Below are 25,116 nucleotides of genomic sequence, written 5' to 3' on the forward strand. Positions count from 1 at the left end.
GGCTCGATAGAACATCGATGGAAGGACTTAGGGGGATAAAATTTTCCAAATAAATATTTGTTGATCAGAAATGTTTGGTATTGAAAATAGGTGAAATTGATCCCATAATTGGAAATCCTCCATTACAAGAACCTCTTCCGAAAACTACTACATACATATATTTTATAAACAACTAAAGTTCAAATTCAACACCACTAATCTTCATATATATACTCACGTTACCCAATCTTGATCACGCAAGACCGGCTTGATGCAAGATATGAAAAAACGTTAAAATTTTGAAAGTGGGCAAATTTTGAAAGTAAATATAAGCTTTTTTAGAAGTTTTTGATATCGGTGGAAACTTTATGACTAGAAGATTGAATTTTAGTGAAATGAATTAATTTTGTGTTTTTTCGGAAGTCATTTATCTTAAAAACTAAAAAGATAAAGATATATTTTTCATGATGGAAAATCACCATAATAAATTCCATCATGAAAAATATAAACTTTGAATTAATGTAAAATTTAAACACAATAAAATTTGAAAGTAATATAGATCTAAATGTTAAGTCAATTGCATTACTATTGTTGTCATTCTTTGTTTTAAACACCGAAATTCCTAAAACGGGGAAAATGAGTTCCAAAAACTAAGTATTTTTAGAAAAGTACCCACTTTGACGTTATTTACAGTGTGATAGTAAAAATGTTTTGTATGTACATTAGAGTGCTCCAAAAAAATAAAATTGCGAATTTTGACCGTCCCCCCCTCTAGAATTGTTCTATGTATTGTAGAAACACATTGTGTAAAATATTAGGATGATAGGATAACGTTAACTGGTGGCGCAACGACGCTGAAGTTTTGAGGTGCATTTATAAGGGGAAAATATGCAATTATTTCAGTTTTTGTAAAAATTTTGCCATTAAATAATGACTTTTACAATTTAATTTAAAAGAATCGAAATGTGTACGTAATTGTCGTTATAATAAGATATAAAAGACAAAAATTGGTGAAAAAATTTTAAAGTTATTAAAAAATCGCCAGGCCATTAACGTGTCTCAGGCCACTAGAACAAGAAATTTATGAACAAAATTAACATATTTTGAGAAATATTAAAATAAAAGCTTATTTTTACTTAAAATATATCCATATTTACTTGTATATGAGTTTTTGTCCTCGTAGGATACCGTTAACCTATTCGCAGGTATGACCAAAAAAATTAAATTTTTTTAACGGCAGTTTCAAAACTCCAATTTCAAATTTTTAAAAATTATGTTAAACAAATTTCAGAATTTTTTGATCATCACATGGGGATTTATTAACAACATAATAGGGAATAAAAATGTGAAAAAAGTATGTCAATACCTCCTATAGTTTTTCCGTACCTGCGATATAAATTTTGCGATTTTCGAGAAAAACTAATTTTTTGGCCAAATGTTGGGGAATGACCAGAATTTCCTTACTGTAATGATTTTTAAATAAAAGCTATTCAGAATAATATAGTCCAGGTAATTTTAAATATAGTCTGAAAGTTTTACTAAAATCGGAAAACTTTAACCCTTAAATCGTGAAGGTCAAAGGTCAATTTTTTCAATATTTGGAATTTCTCATAGAAAGATAGCGAAATATTATATATTTTTGGGCCGATTTTGATGAAACTTAAGAAAAATATAAAATGAAGTCTAGTATTCACAATAACAGTACAAAAATGGAAATTAACCCTTAAGAGTACTTGGGGTCAAAATGAATGTGTTTTTCGTGATTTTAAAAGTTGAGGGTCATTTGGACCCCAAGTGCTATTAAGGGTTAATTTCCATTTTTGTACTGTTATTGTGAATACTTGACTTCATTTTATATTTTTCTTAAGTTTCATCAAAATCGGCCCAAAAACATATAATATTTCGCTATCTTTCCATGAGAAATTCCAAATATTGAAAAAATTGACCTTTGACCTTCACGATTTAAGCGTTAAAGTTTTCCGATTTTAGTAAAACTTTCATACTATATTTAAAATTACCTGGACTATATTATTCTGAATAGCTTTTACTTAAAAATCATTACAGTAAGGAAATTCTGGTCATTCCCCAAAATTTGGCCAAAAAATTAGTTTTTCTCGAAAATCGCAAAATTTATATCGCAGGTACGGAAAAACTATAGGAGGTATTGACATACTTTTTTCACATTTTTATTCCCTATTATGTTGTTAATAAATCCCCATGTGATGATCAAAAAATTCTGAAATTTGTTTAACAAAATTTTTAAAAATTTGAAATTGGAGTTTTGAAACTGCCGTTAAAAAAATTTAATTTTTTTGGTCATACCTGCGAATAGGTTAACGGTATCCTACGAGGACAAAAACTCATATACAAGTAAATATGGATATATTTTAAGTAAAAATAAGCTTTTATTTTAATTTTTCTCAAAATATGTTAATTTTGTTCATAAATTTCTTGTTCTAGTGGCCTGAGACACGTTAATGGCCTGGCGATTTTTTAATAACTTTAACATTTTTTCACCAATTTTTGTCTTTTATATCTTATTATAACGACAATTACGTACACATTTCGATTCTTTTAAATTAAATTGTAAAAGTCATTATTTAATGGCAAAATTTTTACAAAAACTGAAAAAATTGCATATTTTCCCCTGATAAATGCACCTCAAAACTTCAGCGTCGTTGCGCCACCAGTTAACGTTATCCTATCATCCTAATATTTTACACAACGTGTTTCTACAATACATAGAACAATTCTAGATGGGGGGACGGCCTGTACCTAGAAAGTTTTTTTCGTCCATACAATCTTGGAGCACTCTAATGTACATATATAAACAACATATAGGGCTATACAAATATGAAGAGTTTTTGAGGATCGGTGCTTTGCGTTTTTAGAATTTTTTACAATGTCCGGACAATGTCAGCTTAAGTGAGTCAAATTTAACTTTGTACATTTTTGCATTAAATTCTCTTTCCATATCATAAAAAAATTTATATAGTCTTGAAGAAAATTTGTTTTCCATAAAAGAAAAAATATGGGGACTTTTTTGGAAAAAAACACACGCATACAAAGTTGAAATATATAAAAAGATGCTTCAACTTTGGATGCGTGTAACTTTTTATAGGGACGAGATAACTGTTATCAGCTTTGTTTTATTTTCTTTATAATTTTATCGCAAATATATGTCATATATAGAAAACAAATTACGACGACCTTCATATATAAAATACAAAAAAAAAGATCGAGCAATATTTAAAAAAAAAAAAATTAAACCTAAATATTTCTTGAACTAAAAGAGATAACTACAGATATAAGCCTATTTCTGAGACCTTCTCAAGGACTATCTATATTTTAAATTTCAGCTTATTCTGATCATAAATAGCTTTTTGGCCATTTTTTTTAAATATGTGACTTTGAGGGTTCACCCCCTGATCCACATTCCGAACACCTTAGCCGAATAAATAATACAGCACAACATATAAGTGTGGACTTGATCATACTATTTTAACAAAAAATCTTTGCTTTAGCGTTAAAAAATAGTAAAAACGAAAATTGTTAAGGTACAAAGTGATCTTTATGTGCATTTAGGGTGACTGACACGTTCAGAATGCATTGATATGTTCACAAGAGTTATTCAGCCTTACCGTAGCTACAACTTAGCTTATTATTGTTAGTAAAAAATCAGGAGTCCCTGGAAGTTATTCTAGAAAAAGTAAAAAAAAATTGTTCTACCTATATTTTTTTCAAAACAAAGTGCACGAAAAAGCTATTTTTTGGGAAAAAATTTTAACCAAGTCTGAATTAGCTGTTGGCCAAAAATTGATGACACCATTTTTTGAGGGCCCACTGATTTTCAGAATCTTTGGGAGCTCATAAAAAAAATTGGTCACCAAAATGGACAAATAGGGTTTTACTACCCTTTAATAGTAGAGTCGAACGTATACTGTCATGATCGTGTGTTTTTTGCACTGTTACACTGTGTTATTTGCCATAAACTCACAAAATTATATATATTATGTGTCCTTGTAAAATTATAAGACGATCTAGCTATGGATGTACGTCTTAGGAGAATGAAATTTTCCCGAAAATATTCTTTGTTGATCAGAAATGTTTCTTTTTGAGAATGGTGCAAAATCGGACCAATAAAAACAAATTTTGAACTAAATGTCCGTTCGACGTTTAAAAACAATTAAAATGCGAGGGGACCTAAAAACCCGAAATTGAATCGTTAAAAAATTTTAATCAAAATATAGAGGAAACTTAGTTCGGTGCAACATTGTCTAGTAACAGAAAATATAAAACTTACCAAATAGGGTGAACTATATAATTTTTTCGTTACCATAGATAAAAGTAATGATGTATTTATAAGCGTTTGTGGTAAGTATTTGCCTGCAATGACATCACCTTGTAAAAATAGTATTGTGTAAGTAATAATATGTCAGAATTTTAAATTTTTAATTCCATACATGTGATAAGAGAAAATTTGGTTTAAATTTGAAATTTACATAAAACAAGTAAGAAAGTATGGTCGGTCAAGCCCGACCATATAATACCCTACACTAAGGTAAAGAGCAAAAACATTTTTCTTTTAAAAATTCAATAATTTATATTTTTGAGTGATTTTGTGACATGAATTTTTACACCACTATGGTGGTGTAGGGTATAAAAATGGTCTAAGGATCTAGTCCTCACAGTATCAGATTCAATAAAATTAACAATCCCTACAGATTTTGAACAAATACCAAAGAAACGTAAGATTAAAATATAAAATGAAATATTTAAATAATCTTTTGTATAATTGTCTAACAACAAATGACCTTGAAATCCCTACAATAGAAGAATTCTACGAGAATATTGATTAATAATTTTTTAAATTTTACAAAAATATGTATATGTCCGTGCCTTAAGTAAAATATTAATGGTAAATACATTTTATATTAATTTTATTTCAAATTCACTTTTACATCAAAAATTCAAGTCGATTGAAATCTTAATATAAATTTAACTAAAATATTCAATATTTTAATAGAAATGCTATCATAACAACAAATACAATTGAAAATTCAGCAGCAAGAGACTTTTGGCCAGATTTTTTGACAGTTGTCAGTTTGTCATGTACCAATTTTCTATATTTATTATATGGATCACTCATCTCTATCTTCTTGCCCAAATCATCCTGAATGTATTTTATAATTTCATTCGCATTTCTATCATCATGGTTAATGCGGTCTCGTACATGATTGTCCAAATACATAGGTAAACCAATGTTTTCAAGCTCGTCAACATGCTTGAGTTCAATACTAGGCAATTTGAGTTTCTTGTATTCATTGCATTTTTTATACACATCGTAATGTTTTTCAACATCTGATTTAACGCCCTCCTTTCGAGTTTCTTTTAAGTAACACTCAAATACTGTATTTGCTGGTGATGTATTTGCCACATTTTCAACTTTAAATTGATAAATATTATTGATTTGACTCCACGTATATTTATTTAAAACATCAAAGCACTGACTGTAATTATTAGCTGAAAGAGAGGGAATAAATTCTTAGATATTTCACATAATGATCTATAAAATTTTTTAATCACTTAATTTTAAACATTTAAAAACAATTATTTATTCAATGAATATTCTATATCAGGATCAATTATGTCCCAGCACAGGTAGTGCTAAAGCAGTACGAGTTTGATAGTTTCACAGGATCTGCAAACCAATCTGAAATGGGCCACCATTTTTAGATTAATGAAAATAACCCGGTTTTAAGATTTTTATGAAGATTTAGAATTCCTTGCTGGACCTTGATGTTTGGCATTTTATGGACAAATTTAGAATGATTCAAATTGATTCAAAGACACGATATACAACTTGGTTATTATTCAAAATTTATTTTTAACACGTAACAGTCCAAGGCAGCGACTGAGGATTGCCTTACACATCAGCTTTTTTTATTTTTGCAAAATCGGTGTATTTAGGATATATATAAATATTTACAGGGTGTTTGTTTTTTAAATATAAATCGCTTTCAGAGTCCATATGTGGGCTTGAAAATTGTTTGGGCGAACAGCCCACATATGGGCTACAGACTGTTAACGTGTTAAAGCTGTCCACATCAAAATCCGGCAGAATTGGGGAGAAAATTATTGAGATTTATGGATTCAGCAATTAGCTGTTTGAGCAATCAGGTATAATATTAAAGTAAAATCAGGTGGATTATTGTGCCAATTTTTTGTTAATATTTTTTTCGATCTCACGTCTTAATAACTAACTTTCTTTTTTAATAAGTATTCTTACCATATGCAGTCAGGATGATGGAAAATAATAACATAGTAATGCCAATTTGATTAATGTTTCTCATCATGTTTTTACTTGTCGAAGAATTTATTAAAACTGAATCTTAAAAGTCATATAATCTTAAAAGTCATATAATGAAATGAAATTGAATTATAGCTATTTCTGATAAATTCTGCGGTTTCCATTTCAGATATAAATAACTTTTTGTAAGAAACATCACTCTTGCTTTTAATAACAATAGCAATCGAGTTCGTACATACTCTTGGCATCAACATTATTTAAGAATAATGACTTAATGAAAATATATTTATAATAATGTATCGAGGGCCTATATTCAGGAGAGCAAAAAAACAGTTTTTTTCGCATAGAGAATTTTGCATTTTAATAAAATTAAATTATTTTGATTACATGTATGCCAACTGTCAGTTTTTAACGTGATTTATTTAAGATAACGCCTAATAATACAATATAAGATAACATAACCGAAAAAGTGTGTGTCAAGTTTATAAAGATGGTTCCAATTCGAATAAAATTGTATCTGATTCTGTAAATTTCTTTACTGAATTAGTTAAGTTTTAAGTAGAAATTTATAACCGGTTATAACCGGTTAAATTTATAACTGTGTACCTCTTACATATGGGCAATTCCACGATAATGACAACAACGACTGAAAAAACAAAAACCTTCGAAACGTTTTTTCAAGATGATTTGAATAGGAGAAAACACTAAAATGTTAGAGCTTATTACAATATTTCAAGGACAAAAATAATAGTTTAAACTGACTATATTTAATTTGTTTATTTAATTGGTATGTTTTAGGCTAATGCATTAAACACATTCAAGACAACAGGCTACACGACAACACGAACACAAATTCAGCTGGTTACAGTTGTAGTCGTGTGGCAGCTACTGAATTATTTTAAAGACGACAACTACAAAATAAACAGCTGATTTATAATTCAGTGGTGCCACTTTAATAAAAAATAACCGTACAAAATTCCAAAGTAATTAAGATTGAAACAATTATTTTGAGTAAAAATATATATATGGTTATAATTAATTATGTACCTGTTATTAATTTATTTCAATATGGTTATCAGAAACTTTTCTTAATTAAGTAAAAAAAATAAATTTTTTTAAGCACTAATTTGATCTACATTTTTTTATTATATTAGCAACACTATTTCTGTTTTGTAGTTGACAAAAATAGAAATTAGCCTAATTCGGCTACATCGGCATGAGTAGTCGTGTGGCCGTGTAGCTGTGCTGTCGTCAAAATAATCGTCTTCATATAAACGTGTGCATTTTATTTTTGACAGATTGAAGTTGGTAGCCTGCTGTCTTGAATGTGTTTAATGCATAAGATGGCGGCGTAAACTAAGCACCCAATTAGCATGTAGTATGAAATGAATTTGATTAATTGTTTTTTTGCAATTATCAACTTGTTTATTAAAACCGAATATATACACGCAGAGAAAAAATATAGTTGGGCATGGTTACTGTAACCATTTCAATATTGTTACAAGTTTTTTAACTACATTATAGTCACAGTAACCATTTACATGATTGTGGTAACCATATTATGGTTCATTTATGATTCACATGATTGTATCAACCATATATATGGTTACAGTAAACAAATATATGTTTGTTACAACCATTCATATGATGAAGGACTTATCATATTATGTTGCTCTCGGCTTAAGGCTTATCATAATCTGAGAACAACATATTATGATAAAATTATTCATCATAAATATGGTTGCCACAAACATATATATTTGTTTACTGTAACCATATATATGGTTGATACAATCATGTGTATCATAAATTAACCATATTATGGTTACCACAATCATGTAAATAGTTGCTGTGACTATAATATTGTTAAAAATCTTGTAACGCTATTTAAATGGTTACAGTAACCATGCCCAGTTATATTTTTTCTCTGCGTGTATTTTCTATTTATTTTTTAGTTTTTGTATACATGTATTTACAGAATATATGTATGTATATTGTTTTGATATAAGAGAAAATTTTGTCACTTATGGTATGTCACGTACGATATTAAATTTTGTTTATTATAAAATCATCCAAATATTGTTTTTATTGATTGTAAAGGAAAAATTAGAGTGTTCAAAAAAATAACGTCAAATTTAAAAAAACCGGTTTCCGGTTTAACCGAAAAAGTGTGTTTTTGAAAAAACCGGTTTCGATTATTGTCTTTTAAAAATACCGGTTAAGCGGTTTCGGTTTTTGTCTTCAAAAAACCGGCTAACCGGTATATAAAATTTTTCTGTAATGGAAATTTAACATTTTTGAATTCTTTATGCAATTATTTTATATCTTTTACGAAATGTTGTCAAATGCTACAATTTTCTTTAAAATAAATAAATATTTTTAAAAATGGTATCAAAGTTTTTCATAAATATGTTTGAATGAGCTTTTGAAAATATATTTCATTAAAACCGGTTAGCTTTCTTACAAAAACCGGTTTGTCAAAAAACCGAAACCGAAAAACCGGTGAAGTTTACAAAGATGAAAAAAGCGGTTGACCGGTTTCAGTTTTGGATACTCTAGGAAAAATATTTGGTTTAGTGTAAGAAATTAAAAGAAAACATAACGCCTCTCACGATTCCCAAATTTTCGCATATTTTTAAATGTACCTCAAAATTACTTCCGTTTTATGTCACGTACGATATATCCTTATTTCGCTCGATATTTTGGACAACAATGTTTCGAAAGAACTTATTAAACTCTTTACTTTATTTGGAATTTAAAAAATTTATAACGTGAATTTTGTCCAACAAGTTTGGATCGGTACTGTAAATATATTTTGACAAGCCCATTTTTATCATGCGATATTTGGATTTCTGATCTCAGAACTCAAACCCTTGTCTACCACTGAGATGGTCGACAGTTCAGCAATTTACATCGTAAATCGGCAATGACGGATATTGATGTTGAAGAAGAATCAGTCAAATTACTGTCAGTTCCCTTTCCCCTAGAGTTCTTACAAGCATTACTTTTCGTTTAGTACCTTTATACATCATTTGGCGTTTACTGTTCTGGCAAAAATTTTCCATTAATTAATTTAAAATACTAAAGAACGAAATTTGGTTTAACGAAGACCAATTTATTCACCACCCTTCACCATGAATGGTAAGGGCATATACATTTAAGTTTGTCATTCCGTTTGTAATTTTCAAACTTTTCATTTGCGACCCATAAAGTATATATGTATATTCTGGATCGTCGATAGAGTCATGTCCATCTGTCTGTTGAAATAAATTTTACATACATTGCTATATAAAATCGAGAAAATCGAACCACAAATGGCTGAGATATAAGCTAAAAACCACGGCTACTTCGATTTTTCACCATATTTTTTTTTTCACTAAAAATAGTTTTTAACCCTTCGTTACTCGCAACTGATATAGTTGGTACAAATTTTTGATATATATTTATACTGCAATTTTATTTGTATTATTCTTTTAAATACTTTGAATTTAATATTGTTTTTATGTTTTCGAAATAAAAAGTGAAGAGATTATTTACAAATACGCCTTTCTCTTATTGATATCAATTTGATACATTGCGACTAGTCTCGATTGAAAATGATTGCGACTAACGGAGGGTTAATATTCATCGTAAAGTATATTTTGGTGAAGGGTATATAAGATTCGGCACAGCCGAATATAGCAATCTTACTTGTTTAAGTCCAAGTCTAGTGCATGTGTGATTAATGTTAATTCAAAAATAGCAGAACCCATTAACCGCAATATTATTTAGGAATTCAAAAATACTATAATCATTAGCGTAGCTATTTAGAGGGTCATAAGCAGGGCAACCAAAAATATCATGGTTTTTGTTGTGAGTGAACGATTAAAGATATCTTAATGAAATTTCACATAGTTCTGAGGTGTTTATGAGCCCCCAACGTTGCTCAACTCGGGCCTACAAAATTTTAAAAAAATCAAAAATATATTTCTTATCCGAATGTCAAGAAATTTTATATTTATTTAGATAGTACACCAATAACTCAGTTTGCGTCGCTAATTGGGAACAGAGTAACGCGACGCATACCGAAGCACGATATATTTGTACTGATTTTCAATTAATTGGTTCCGTGAATCATTATTTTAGCTGAAAAAATAGAAGCAACTTCGAAGCCATGCGGCGCAAATTGAAACAAAATCGAAGCAAACCGGGGTATTGCTGTACTTGAAAATATCTACAAAAACTATTATTACATGGGTTATCTCTTTGAGATATTTGTGTTGAATTTGTTTAACTTTATTGTTAAAGTTTGTCATTCCGTTTGTAATTTCCACAATATAATATTCCGATCCTATAAAGTATATCGCACTCGTTCAACAATACTGTATTAACTCAAAATTTTAAAATTTTCAGTAGAGGGAAAAAACTGTTTGTGATTACATTTTAAGAGAATTTGAAAATCCGAATACATCATAGTAAGCTAATTCCATTTGAAAATATATTTACAATGTCTTTCTTTAAAACTTTTGAAATTATTGCAAAATAAATCTATTTTTTGAGTTACTACCATTTTTCTGGAACTTCTCGATATTTGTTTGTATTATTTTATCAACAAAACAGAATCAAATCAAAATACAACCAAATTTAAATAAAACGATTTGATTATTTTTATCTTGAATAAAGGCTCACTTCAAAATAATAAAAAAATTTTATGAAAATATACGATGTATTTCTATTTAAATTTTTGTATTAACTCAAAATAATACCTTTTTGTTGATACAAGGTAGTCACTAATTATCACGAAAATGGTCTCAAATATGGTTTTCAAGATGAAAGTGTAATCGGAATACGTAGAAATTTTTTACAGTAGATAGATATTGTTGTTAGTTGATTTCTTGCAAAAAGTGAATTTTTAAAAATTTTGAGTTAATACAGTATTGTTGAACGAGTGCGATATACATTCTGGATCCTTATTAGGGTATTCATTCGACTAATGATCGTTCGATTAATCGAATAATTTCTTACGAATAATTATTCAAACAATTTAAAAAAAAACAATTTTATGTAGAATAATCGAATAAAACGAATAAATGTTCATATACATATTAGGGTATTCAATTAATCGGGTTTCTGGTTTAATCGAGCAAATAATTAATCGAGGTTTAGATTTATTCGGTTAATAATCGGTTAATTTAAAATTATTCGATTAACAGAATAATTTCTATTTTAATTTTAAATTGAAAATACAACTACGAATTTTGTGTACAAAAACATAAAAAACTGCAAATGAGGTATTTGAGATCATTTTTGTAAACATATCGCCTATTTGCTGCAACAACGTGTTTTTTGAACTGAGTAATACAAAATATGCGCCGATCTATAATATTTCATCTAGTTTTATCAGTTTTCAAAAAAGTCAATTATTTTTTGTGTGAGTGTTTTTTTGTTGTAAACTTCAAAATTAAAATTCATGTTTGATAAGTAAAAATTTGGGTTAAATACAGATTAGAAAGATATTAACATCTACTATTTATATTTCTGAAATCGCATGATTTGTTGAAAATTTAATTTAAGAAATAGTAAAATGTCATAAAACATTCAAAAACGTTTTTCTCGAAACGACTTTTTTGGATTATGACGTTGTTGCAGCAAATGAGCGATGTGTGAGTTTTTTATGGTTTTAGTGAGATCTTCTGAAATAATCTTTTACAAAAAGAACATAATTTAAACGATTTTTTTCTTTAGATTTAATAAAACTTTTCTTGGGAAAAAACTCTCTCGCTGATTGTATATGTTGGAGAAATCAAAAGCATGCTAAAGAATATTCTTCTTTGGATTTTTTTAGATTTTGATTAATTTAATAGTTTCGTTTAGTTATGATAAAAGACTCATTTCAAAAAAAGTTTCGCCTATACATGTAAATACAAACAAATTTTCAAAGACATGTAAATTAAATATGTCAATTGTTATACATACTCACTAATCAAGTTTATTGGATGTTCAAAAAATATCTAATTTTAATTTGAAATTTGTATTTGAATTGAAAGGAAAAAAAAAAAATTAAAGTGCAAAAAAAAGGAATTTCAGTTAATCGACACATATTAATCGGTTTATTTGTTATTTGAAAATCGGCAATTTTAAATTATTCGAACAGTTAACCGTCCAAAATTAATCGGTTAACCGATTAAATTGCATACATAATTTCAAATTTAAATAAGTAACAATGACTCACAAAAATTGTATTCTTTCTGAAATTCGACAAATAACTAAAGACAAAGGGACTTTCGATCACTGTAGATGAGTGTTCGGATAGCTCCTCCTATAAATATATAAATATTACTGCAAGAAGTTATAATTCTAAAAACAAATCTTTAAACATTTTTAACTTAGGACTTGAACCAATGAAAATAAAAGGTACGGAATAAAATATTTATTATTTAGCTGGCGAAATATTAGAAGAATCGCAATTGATAATCAAAATATTAACTTACATTAAAGTGGTGTTGAATGTGATGGATAATGTGATTTTGAAAGGTTCGTCGAAAGTGATATTGTGGTTGACATTTATAATGATTACATTGAAATAGATGAATGCTATTCGTAGTAATTGTAACAATAAACGACATTTTTCAATAGGTTATATTGACAATTAAAAAACAAGTAAGAGAGCTATATTCGGTTGTGCCGAATCTTATATACCCTTCACCAAATTATACTTCAAAATAAAAATTTTAAATATTTTTAGGTAAACAAAATTTATTTTTTTTTTTTGCAGTTTTTTAATTTTTTGGAAACAAAAATTTCGAATTGTGTTTTAAAATTTTTTTTTGTTTTTTCAATTTTTTTTTAATATTTAGCGAAAAAACTTTTGGTGAAAAAAAATAGTGTAAAAAAATATTTTTAGATTTTTACCCATTGTAGGTCTAACTTACTATGGTTTTATGTCATTGCAAAGGTCTTTGAAATATCTATCATTAGATATCCATATTGTCTCTTTTAATGACTTAATAATCCAGATATAGGTTAAAAATAGGTAAAAAATCGAGATTGTCCTGGTGTTTTCCTCATATCTCAGCCATTTCTCGAAAGCATGTCTGACAGAATTATTGAAGATTTGGATCCCGAAGATATCTGGGGTCTTCAGAAAATTGATTTCAACAGACAGACGGTCATGGCTTAATCGACCCCGCTATCTATAAGGATCCAGAATATATATACTTAATAGGGTCAGAAATGAAAAATGTAAAAATTACAAACGGAATGACAAACTTATATATACCCTTCTCACGAAGGTGAAGGGTATAATAAGTAATAGTAAAAAAATGGTATCTGAGATCCTTTTCTGAAATCTTTTTATGATTTTATTGAGATCTTCTGAAATAGCCTTTTAAAAAAAGAATATAATTGAAATGTTTTCTTTTTAAACGATTTTTTTTAGTTCTAGTAAAACTTGAAAAGAATTCTCTCACTGATTGTAGATATTGTGATAATCAAAAGTAAGGCATGATAAATAATTTTTGTCTTTTATATATCATTAGAACGACAATTACGCATACATTTCGATTCTTTTAAATTAAATTGCAAATTATTTAATGGCAACATTTTTACAAAAACTTAAAAAACTTAATTTTTTCCACTTTTAAATATACCTCAAATCTTCAACGTCGTTGCGCCAAAAACACGCGGGACGATTGAATTCAAATAAATTTCTATTTTCATTTTCAAAATCTGGTCGCCTTACATTATACATATTTACAAAATTTGTCACGATGACGCATTTCTGTTAGTTTTTACGTATGTACTTATATAAATTAATATCACACATTGGCACAATTCCATTGCTAGAATATTCCACTGTATGAATTATTTCATTGATCTGGTAGCGCTCTCCTTTTTTGTATTTGCGCACGAAAATGAAACAAAGCAAATGTCAAATAAATAAATCGAAGAAAAAATCAAGTGTCACAAAATATTTTTGCCTTGAGAACAGATTCTCTTCTCGTTAGTCGTCAGTCAGAATTGATATCTTCCAGCTGAGAAGGCTGAAGATTCGTTGTGCACCAATTCGGTTATATTAAAAAATAATATTTTAAGGAGTTTTTATAGTTGTGTATTTGGAACATAATGGCCACAGTCAGATTATTGCAATCGCAGGTAAGTTGGCCTTTCCATTCGTGAATTTAATTAAGAAAACTTATTGCTAAAATTTGCAATTTTTTTATCCAAAGTGATTGATTAGTGGTGATTATGTGCAATTTTTAATATTGTTATTAATTCTATATATGGTTTAATAAATAACATTAAGGCTATTTTGTCAACAAGCCATAAACAAAAATATTTGGTTTTTGGAGAACAATTTCAGTCCGGTTGTGCAATAAAAAGGCCAAAAGGAAAAATTACGTTTGCATAAAAAACGGTTCTAACCTCAAATGACTGTTACCTAACCAAATATTCGGTCGTCCATATTAGTGCAAAGACAATAGATTTTTTGTTTCTTTTACATCTTTGGCCACTGCTGGGGTATGAGGGTGGTGTCAGAAAATATTCATTTAGTGGTTTGAAGAAGTTTTTTATCTTGAGGATTAAGTTTTGTTATGCATTAACAAGCCTCATTAAAAATATAACAATATTAAATGAAATAATAAATCTCTTGCAAAAACACCGTCAAAATTCTTTATTGCGTTTAAACGCTGTGACTTTATCAGCATTTATTTTGTTTTTATTTTAAATGCAGCTATTTATTTGTTTTGATTGCCAAAATATATTTTTAAATTTCAGACGAAAGTGATTTTCTTAAATTATATATTTTTCTATAAAAATTAACTTAGCAACACTGCACTAAAAATTGCAGTTTTTTTTTGTAACGTAAACAAAATTTCAACCGGCAATAAATAATTTGTTTACGATGTTTTGATAATTTTTTTAAATAATAATGAAGTAAATATTGATAATTATGTTAATTACATGGTTGTAATATTAAGTAGTTTTTACATGCAAAGTTGATTATTTATCTAGTTGAAGGAGATTCCAAAAGCTTTGTTGTAGTAGCTAATAAAAAAAAATATTGCGGTACATTGAACTTTGATTAGACTGAGCAAAGTTTTTTTCAGGACTGCCTTAATTTTGACTGATGTAGAAATTAAATCGTTTTTATATAAGTCTAACTCAAAATAATTATTTTGAAAGATGAATGTGATCCAATGAAATTCAATTACACTGATTATTTTCAATCAAAAATTAAAACTTTCTAATATTTTTGGCGATAAAATATTCAAATATAGGGAGGTATAGCAGAGAAAAACTATGAGACAGTTTTGGTTATTTCGATAAATGTTTATATTTTTCTGTTTATAGCCAACAAATAAATTAGAAATTTTTTTGTTGTGTTCAAAATAAAATAATGAAAAATTTCTAAATTTAGATACATATTTTTAACTCAATCGAAATTTAATTAAATACCTATACAATTTTCGTTATTGGTTGAACTTTATTAAAAAAAAGTTTGAAAATACATTTTTCGTAAATGAAAACAAAACTAAAATATGATTTCAATTACTGTATTTTCAATAAGTTTTAATACACAGTATCGTCCTCTGTAAATACTTTAATCAATATTAATTTTAAATTAACAATTAAACTATTTGCCAAAAAAAAGTTAGGTCTTGGAACCGATCAATTTTTATATTTATTTTTTTTAACTAGCTCTGTTCGGTTATTCGATATTAGAAGATATTTTATCAGCGAGAGATTTTCCGTTATAAAATATGGTCAAAAAGTATAACAAGCGGCAAATTAAGTACAAAAAGTAAAGATTTTAGGGAATATACATATGTATGTAACTCGAATTGAACGGTTTAATTCGAAGTTCTAATCTGAAATTATTGATATTTAAATAGAATTCTTCAATAGTATAGTTAGGGTAGGTCAATTTTTCGTTCGCATACAAATCGTATTCCCGAATTTTTTTTTAGTTTCAAAATTTTGTCAAATTTATTTAGTTAATTCCTTATCTATGTTTATATTTCTACTAGACATGGATCAAATAATTAAATACAAAGGTCAGGAGAAATGCCCGCGTATTATTAACAATTATCATGCTAATAATTTGCTATAATTGAAACAATTAAAACAAATAAACTTTTCGCACATATGTATGTGTTGAAAATGGGTACAATAACAAATTTCTAATACGTAAAAATGAAAGCATGTGATAACTTTGTTATCAATTGATAGAGGAGCTCATTTTCTTTCCAGTAAAAATTGTGTTACTAGTTATTTAAGCGAGAAAACAAACACTCATGAAAATTATGATAGTAAACATTGAAAGAAAAGGTATTAGAATATAACACTCTAACCACCAGTAACACAAAGTCTAGTTATGTGTTAACTAATAGTTATAATGACAATTTTCATACAAAAATAATTAACAGTATAACTATAAGTTAACGCCTAACCAGACTTCGTGTTAATGGGGGTTAGAGGTTTCCATATAAAACAAGTAATAATGAACATATTTTCATGAGTGTTGCAGCCATACATTCAAATACATAATTGGAATGTGATATAATATTTAGTTTTCCTTTAGACAAAAAATTTACAAATTGATTATGAAATTACTGTAAAGGTTTTTATTGAGAAGATGACAGATATTAATTTGAATAAAGATGAAGACACATTTAAATTTAAGTTATTAAAACTCTAAATTTACGCACGTTGTTTAGAACCGATAAGAACTATGTATAAACTTTGGAAATATATAGTACAATTTAAATCCCATTCATAGTTTGGTTATCTGCTTGTTATCGTAGTAGATATTTTGAAGAACGCTAGAAATTCCCCCAGATTATTTGAAGGCTAAATTAGCAACAAATACCTATTCGCAATCGCGAATATACACAATTTAGTGTAAATGTGTTTATTACAAACAATACTTCATAAATGGATACAATTAGGGTATTCATACGGTCTACTATTTGGTCATATTGTCACAATGTCCTAATATACACATCTGCTCAAAATAATAGATACACCTAATTGGAAAAAATTTAAATGGCGGTAACATTGAAAATTTCCTCGCAAGCGTTAAGAATACATCATATTATTAAAATTTCTATCTGGCAATGTCATGTCAGTCAAAAATCTGGCAACTATTTGCTTTCATGTTGATTTTTAAAAACGAATTTATTTGAATTACAAAAAATTATTTGCTCATAAAAATAGATACACATCAGTAATTTGTAATTTGTTTATATACAATTTTTTTTTTTGTGCAATTTTTTGTTCCTATTTACGTGAAACAGTAAGTATAATTTAAATTTTAGCAACAATTTTATAAAAAATAGGACTCTTTTGAAGAAAATGGGACGAAATCATCATTGTACCGAAGATGAGAAAAAAATTGTTCAAACGATGAGAAATCAAGGAAAATCATTACGGGAAATAGCAAAGAGCATAGGAAGATCATTACATTTTGTCCAAAATGCTTTATCTAAAAAACAAAAAAGAGAAACTCGCGGTAGACCAAAGAAAACCAGTCCAGAAACAGATAGGCGGATCGTCCTTATGGTTAAAAAATACCCTTTCATATCATCGAAAGCTATTTCTGCGGAGCTATGTAACGAAATCAGTCCACAAACAGTTCGTCGTCGTCTTTTACAAGCTAAATTGCCGGGAAGAATTGCCAGAAAAGTGCCACTAATGCGCCAAAAAAATATCAAGACAAGATTAGAATTTGCTAAAGAGCACTTACAATGGTCCGGGTGTGAAGGCGAAAAAAAATGGAGAAATATTTTATGGAGCGACGAAACAAAATAAATTTGTTTGGAAACGACTGCCAAAGAAATGTACGCCGACCAAAAGGAAAAGAATTCCACGTTAAATTTACAAAAAAGACGGTAAAACATGGCGGGGGAAACATAATGGTTTGCGGTTGCTTTTCATGGAATGGTGTTGGTCCGATATTCCGAATAGAAGATACCATGAATGCTAGTGGGTATAGAGACATATTGGAAAACGTAATGCTTCCATATGCATCGGAAAATATGCCATTAATATGGACATTCCAGCAGGACAACGACCCAAAACATAGTTCAAGATTAGTTAAAAACAATCCCCTGATTTAAACCCAATAGAAAACTTGTGGAGTGAATTAAAGATAAGGCTTTCGAAGGAAGTTTTCAAAAATAAAGACGATTTATGGGAGAAAACGCAAAAAATATGGTACGAGATTCCATTGGAGAAGTGTCAGAACTTGATATCCAGTATGCCCAGAAGAGTGGAGAAAGTTTTACAAAACAAAGGTGGATATACTGGATACTAGCTTTACTTTAATAATAAACTAATTTTTTTAAGATAAAATTTATTAGCTTTTGTTTAATAAGAATTTTTAAAAATGTATCTATTATTATGAGCACCAAATTTTTCGAAATTTAAGAAATTTAATTTACTTTATAATATTTATTATTAATTATGAAATATTTTGTTTTTGTTTTTTACTCTCCTTTTAACTATAAATAAAAATCGACTGAATTTTTTTTATAATTTTACAATATACCATTATTTTTTTTCGTTTTTAAAAAATAAATTTTGGTGTATCTATTATTTTGAGCAGATGTGTATTTTGATAGTTTAAACAAATTTTTGTTGTGTTTCAAACAAAAAAGTTCTAAACTAATAACACTATTTGAACTATGTTTATTGTTTTGACATAAAATAATACTTTTTTTGTTTAAAACACAACAACAACTATTATAATATATTAGGACATTATGACAATATGACTAATAGCAGACCATGTGAATACCCCAAATATAATTTCATACAATTTAATTTATTTTTAAATAATTTGCATTATTCTCAATTAAAACACATTCTCAATTGAATGTCGACCTATTTTTGTTTTGTTTTACATAATACGTGTGCAAAAGATTAAACAATAAAACAATAAAAGTGATATTTATTAAAATATAAATACGTACATATGTATTTTATTGTGCGGATAGCAAGACTCTGGAACTTTTTGCCTTTCGTTTAAAAATATTAGACTTTTTAAATACTCACGAATAGCTACTGATGGACAATAAATATAATTATGATATTTATTAATACATATTTTTTTTGATGTGGCTGGGGAGCCTTAATCTAAAGTGATAATTTATTTTTGTTTTTATTGAATTTATTAATTGATAATAAGATAATTGATTATAAGAATCTCAGGTATTATTAACTTGTAATATTGTTATTTTGGCTTATAAGGCTTGATATTACATAAATGAATAAATAAAATAAATAATGCAATCAGCACGAATTAATTCGTTGTTTTAATTGCTTGTACTTCAAATGTATTGAATTCATACCTTTCTATATAGAACTAAATCCATATTGATTCATTCATATTTTCTTTAATTGAATAATTAAATTTGTTTTCAATCTAAATCTATTACATAAAGGTTTTGGACAATTTTATTCATTTAATTTTGTAAATGCTTAAAAGCTAAACATTAACAATGCTGAATGAAGAAAAACAATTTAATCATTCTGAATGAATTCTGTTATAATGAATGAAGCAAATTGAATTAATTAATGCGAAGTTCTTATTAGGATAAACAACCCATTTGTTGGAGCCGAAAATGTTAACGTTATTCCAAACTTAAAGAAAAGTTTAGTTGATATCATTTCTAAAATTGTTTTGTAGACAGGATCAAAGAACAAAATGGGGTTTATTAAATGCTTTTTTGATTATTTTCATATTAGACGCATTATGCAGTTTTATAGTTAAAGTGCAGTTCCAACCTTAATAACAGATTTTTCATAAAAGTTTTAGAAATTTGTGGACTTCAATTAAATTTAAAAGCTAGTAATAGTTAGATAATAATACATATATTTGAAATTAGCTCTAAAAAAACTGCGGTAAAACCTTAAAATTTCTTAAATCTCCTAAATAAATGATTAACAGACATCATAAATAAACTTCCGAAAATCAACTACTATTTATTGTACCTACATAATAAATGACGTTAAATAACGTTTTAGGGTAGCAATAATTAAATGGTTCAATGTCAAGCACATTTACTTAGAGGTTTTTTATTCAAAAATAAAACAATAACAACTGCCAGACAAAGATAGTAGTCACAGTCGGTCAACCATGTGACTTAATATGTATATTAGTTGTTTTTTTTCAGCAAAATTTGTATAGCTAATATTTAACTTTAGAATTTCACCACTAGTTAATGTTGTTTGTGTATTTTCTTAATATTTTGTTTAACTGATAAGAGATAAATATATGAAAATTTTTGCACATTGACAAATGTTATTCTCTTGATATGAAATTGTCAAAATGTAGTATAATTAAAAAAGTTAATACCACCTTTAAAAAGAACAACAAGGTCATGTGTGTGATTGAATGAATGAAAAAGTGAGTGAGTGAATGAGTCGAAATTTGAGTAAACTATGCCGACTTGATTAAATTGTCAGCTTATTAGCGTAATTAACAAGTTTGCCTATCACTCTATCTTTACATCTATCTCTATGTCTGTTTGCATATTTAAATCAATAAGTACTTTTTCAACATATATATATTTGTTTGTTGTCTTTTTAGGTCCGCAAGGCCGGACAATATGGTTTTGATGTACAAGCCCGTCAATTCCATGCTTCCTGCTATACTGCTTCCAAGGTAGCTATGTCGAAATTCGATACCGATGTATTTATGCCTTATGACAAGTTGGCCAAAACTTTGGATATTGTTAAGGGCCGTTTGAATCGTCCTTTGACCCTGTCCGAGAAGATTTTGTACTCTCACTTGGATGATCCCAAAAATCAAGAGATCTCTCGTGGTACATCCTACTTGCGTTTGCGCCCCGATCGTGTTGCTATGCAAGATGCTACCGCTCAAATGGCTCTCTTGCAATTTATTTCTTCAGGCTTGAAGAAGGTTGCTGTCCCCTCTACCGTGCACTGCGATCACTTGATCGAAGCTCAAGTTGGTGGTGTCAAGGATTTGGCTCGTGCCAAGGACTTAAACAAGGAAGTTTACAAATTCTTAGCTAGCGCTTGCGCTAAATACGGCTTGGGATTCTGGAAGCCAGGCAGTGGTATTATCCATCAAATCATTTTGGAAAATTATGCCTTCCCCGGTTTGTTGATGATCGGTACTGATTCTCACACCCCCAACGGTGGTGGTCTTGGCGGTTTGTGCATTGGTGTCGGTGGCGCCGATGCTGTCGATGTAATGGCCAACATCCCATGGGAATTGAAGTGTCCCAATGTTATTGGTGTCCATTTGACCGGCAAGATTAGTGGTTGGACTTCCCCCAAAGATGTCATCTTGAAGGTAGCTGATATCTTGACTGTCAAGGGTGGTACTGGTGCCATCATTGAATACCACGGCAAGGGCGTTGATTCGATTTCTTGCACTGGCATGGCTACTATTTGCAACATGGGTGCTGAAATTGGTGCCACCACCTCCGTATTCCCCTTCAATGACCGTATGTCTGCTTACTTGAAATCCACCGGTCGCTCTGGCATCGCCGACGAAGCCAAGAAATTCCAATCGAAGATCTTGTCTGCCGATAGCAACTGTCAATACGATGAACTCATCGAAATTGACCTGAACACATTGGAACCCCATGTCAACGGTCCCTTCACTCCCGATTTGGCTCATCCCATCAGCAAGCTGGGTGAGAACTCCAAGAAGAACGGCTATCCCTTGGATATTAAGGTTGGTTTGATCGGTTCCTGCACCAACTCCTCTTACGAGGACATGGGTCGTTGCGCCAGCATTGCCAATAACGCCATGCAACACGGTCTCAAATCGAAGATTCCCTTCAACGTAACCCCCGGCTCTGAACAAATCCGTGCTACCATTGAACGTGACGGCATCTCTGATGTTTTCAACAAATTCGGTGGCACCGTCTTGGCCAACGCCTGCGGTCCCTGCATTGGTCAATGGGATCGTAAGGACATCAAGAAGGGCGACAAGAACACCATCGTCACCTCATACAATCGCAACTTCACTGGTCGTAATGATGCCAACCCTGCCACTCATGCCTTCGTTACCAGGTAGGAAACAATGTTTATAAAAATATCTCAATTTTCAAAACAAATACAGAAATCGAGCGTGACGTAGTTAAAAAATTGGTCGGTTGTTGTGCTACTCCATTTTTAATTGTGTTTGTATTGCTGAATTTCCCATTAGTATTTCAAAAGTTTCTAATTGTATTTCTGAAACTTCCATTTGTATTTCAGAATTTTTAAATTATATTTAAAATTTTTCTAATTGTATTTAAGAAATTTTTATTAGTATTCCAATTGGAAATTTCTGAAATACTAGTGAAAATTAGAAATGTCGGACATATAATTGCAAGTTTCTGAAATATATTTGGAATTAGAAAATTTTGAAATTAATTGGAAATTTCTATAGGCCGAAACTGAACCGAACCTAATATTTTGAAAAAGCATTACTGGGCCTAATGCGAAATAAACCGAAACTTCTCAAATGTACTATAAATTTCCAGTAAAACAAATTAGTTATTTTAATTGTTCAGCATGTTTTAGCTTATTTTTAGGTGCCCTGCTACAGCACCCTCTTTACATTCACCCTTATCGCTCACACTTACCCAGCCGTGATAAGGGTGATTGTACACTCCTTTAATGTTGTTTTTTCATCTTCAACTTTATAATGCCATAATCTTTGTTTTTTCCTTATAAAAGGACCGAATACTGAGACCGATTTGTTAACCTAATCAGAAACTGAATATTCAGTCAGGCTCTAGAAATTTCTGAAATATAATTTGAAATTTCGATATACAATTAATAGCTCCTGAAATGCAATTGGAAATAGTGTAGTCAGATTTAAAGGTTTTGGTCAGAAATACAACAACATATCAATATACATATTTATAGTTTAAAGAGTGCTAAAATTTGCAATGATTTCTAAACACGAGAAAAACTCATTTACAGCCCTGAATTGGTAACAGCTCTTTCCATTGCTGGCCGTTTGGATTTCAACCCTCTTACCGATGAATTAACTGGTTCAGATGGCAAGAAATTCAAATTGGATGCTCCCTTCGGTGATGAATTGCCCTCCAAGGGCTTCGACCCCGGCATGGACACCTATGATGCTCCCCCATCTGTAAGTATTGAATATCGTGCATATCGTTTCTCGTAGGCGATCTATAATTGAACCGTGTTTCGCATTGTAGAGTGGCGAAAGCGTGCAAGTTGATGTTGATCCCAAGAGTCAACGTTTGCAATTGTTGTCTCCCTTCGACAAGTGGGACGGCAAAGACTATACCGACTTGACCGTCCTCATCAAGGTCAAGGGCAAGTGTACCACTGATCACATTTCCGCCGCTGGACCCTGGTTGAAATACCGTGGCCATTTGGACAACATCTCCAACAACATGTTCATTGGTGCTACCAACTACGAAAACAATGAAATGAACAACATCAAGAACCAACGTACCGGTCAATGGGGTGGTGTACCCGATGTTGCCCGCGACTACAAGGCCAACAACATCAGATGGGTTGCCGTTGGTGACGATAACTACGGTGAAGGTTCATCTCGCGAACATGCCGCCTTGGAACCCCGTCACTTGGGTGGCCGTGCCATCATTGTCAAATCCTTTGCCCGTATCCACGAAACCAACTTGAAGAAACAAGGTCTATTGCCCTTGACATTCGCCAACCCTGCCGATTACGATAAGGTAAGTACATATAAACACACGTACATAGTTACATAAGTGAATGAACGGAAAATAACAACTTTTAACACGTGTATTTGGTGTGATTTTAGGTTCAACCCACTAGCAAAATCTCTTTGTTGGGTCTTGCCAATTTGGCACCTGGCAAACCAGTCGATTGTGAAATCAAGAATGGCGACAAAGTCGACAAGGTCAAGTTGAATCACACCTTGAACGACCAACAAATTGAATGGTTCAGAGCTGGCAGTGCCCTCAACCGCATGAAGGAAATTTCTGGCAACTAAATCTAAAATCCTACTGCATGTCTGATTTTCCTAATTTATGATTTACTGTTTATCTTGCTTTTCCCGCCAGTTTCTTTATAATTTTTTTTTTTTTAATTTTAGGTCTATAAATAATTTAGTCATTTTGTTCACTTGTTCAATTTACTTCAAGTAATTCTGAATGTTTGAATTAATGAATATATAATTATTTTGTAATTTTGTTGTTTCAATTTATGTTAAAAACAAAGATCGAAATTCGATACACATATTTATATATTTACGATATTGTATTTTTTTAAATTATTAATTATTGTAAAATGCAACAATTAAGAGAAAACAAACATTAAACAGATTGCGAAACACTCATTACACGATATACAATATACTTAATAACAATTTTTATTTAATAAAGAAAAAAGATGAATTTAATTCAGTGAAAAAATTTAAAAAAAAAACATAAAGCACCAAACAATTGTTAATTCATTTTTTATTTACAACATCTACATTAAATTTTAATAGTTGCCAGGAAAATAAATGAGTGAAATAGTTAAGAAAAAAAAAACATTTTCAGTTTGGTAGATAATAACTTCTTCGTTCACAACTATTTATTACGATTACAAAAGATGTTGACGATCTATTGTTACTTAATACACGCATATTTATTATATAAATAGTTCAGATGATGTGATTCAATATTAAATCGATTTAAAATAAAAATTATTTGGCTTTAATTTGTTTGCCATATTTGCAGTAAGTATGTATGTAAGAAGTAATCCTGGTTTCGGCCCTAAATTCATAGGACCCTAAAGTCATAAGATATATTAAAAGAGAGCACAATTCATGGACGGAATCTAACTCTCTCTTAGCTTATGGACACACACTTTCC

The 25,116-nt window shown here is 29.6% G+C and overlaps 1 protein-coding gene and 1 long non-coding RNA gene across 2 annotated transcripts; one reads left to right on the plus strand and one right to left on the minus strand.

The window, feature by feature from the left end:
* Positions 1–4,902: 4,902 nt before the first annotated feature.
* On the minus strand, positions 4,903–6,352 carry LOC135951452 (uncharacterized). The gene is made up of 2 exons (XR_010575974.1): positions 6,269–6,352; positions 4,903–5,502 (listed from the first exon to the last, which is right to left on the minus strand). It is a non-coding gene; the product is annotated as an uncharacterized LOC135951452 (long non-coding RNA).
* Positions 6,353–14,262: 7,910 nt separating this feature from the next.
* On the plus strand, positions 14,263–24,702 carry mAcon1 (Mitochondrial aconitase 1). Its single transcript, XM_065502226.1, has 5 exons — positions 14,263–14,422; positions 20,865–22,324; positions 23,225–23,396; positions 23,467–23,970; positions 24,060–24,702. Exons 1-5 carry the CDS (start codon positions 14,393–14,395, stop codon positions 24,249–24,251), a joined length of 2,358 nt encoding a protein of 785 aa, XP_065358298.1. The 5' UTR covers positions 14,263–14,392; the 3' UTR covers positions 24,252–24,702.
* Positions 24,703–25,116: the final 414 nt, after the last annotated feature.

Source organism: Calliphora vicina, chromosome 2 (assembly GCF_958450345.1).
Source record: "Calliphora vicina chromosome 2, idCalVici1.1, whole genome shotgun sequence".
Taxonomy (NCBI): Eukaryota; Metazoa; Arthropoda; class Insecta; order Diptera; family Calliphoridae; genus Calliphora; species Calliphora vicina.

Coding starts and splice junctions, on each gene's coding strand:
- mAcon1 (XM_065502226.1), top strand. CDS start 14,393: ATGGCCACAGTCAGATTATTGCAATCGCAG. Junction 14,423..20,864: donor TCAGATTATTGCAATCGCAG/GTAAGTTGGCCT, acceptor TTGTCTTTTTAG/GTCCGCAAGGCCGGACAATA. Junction 23,971..24,059: donor ACCCTGCCGATTACGATAAG/GTAAGTACATAT, acceptor GTGTGATTTTAG/GTTCAACCCACTAGCAAAAT.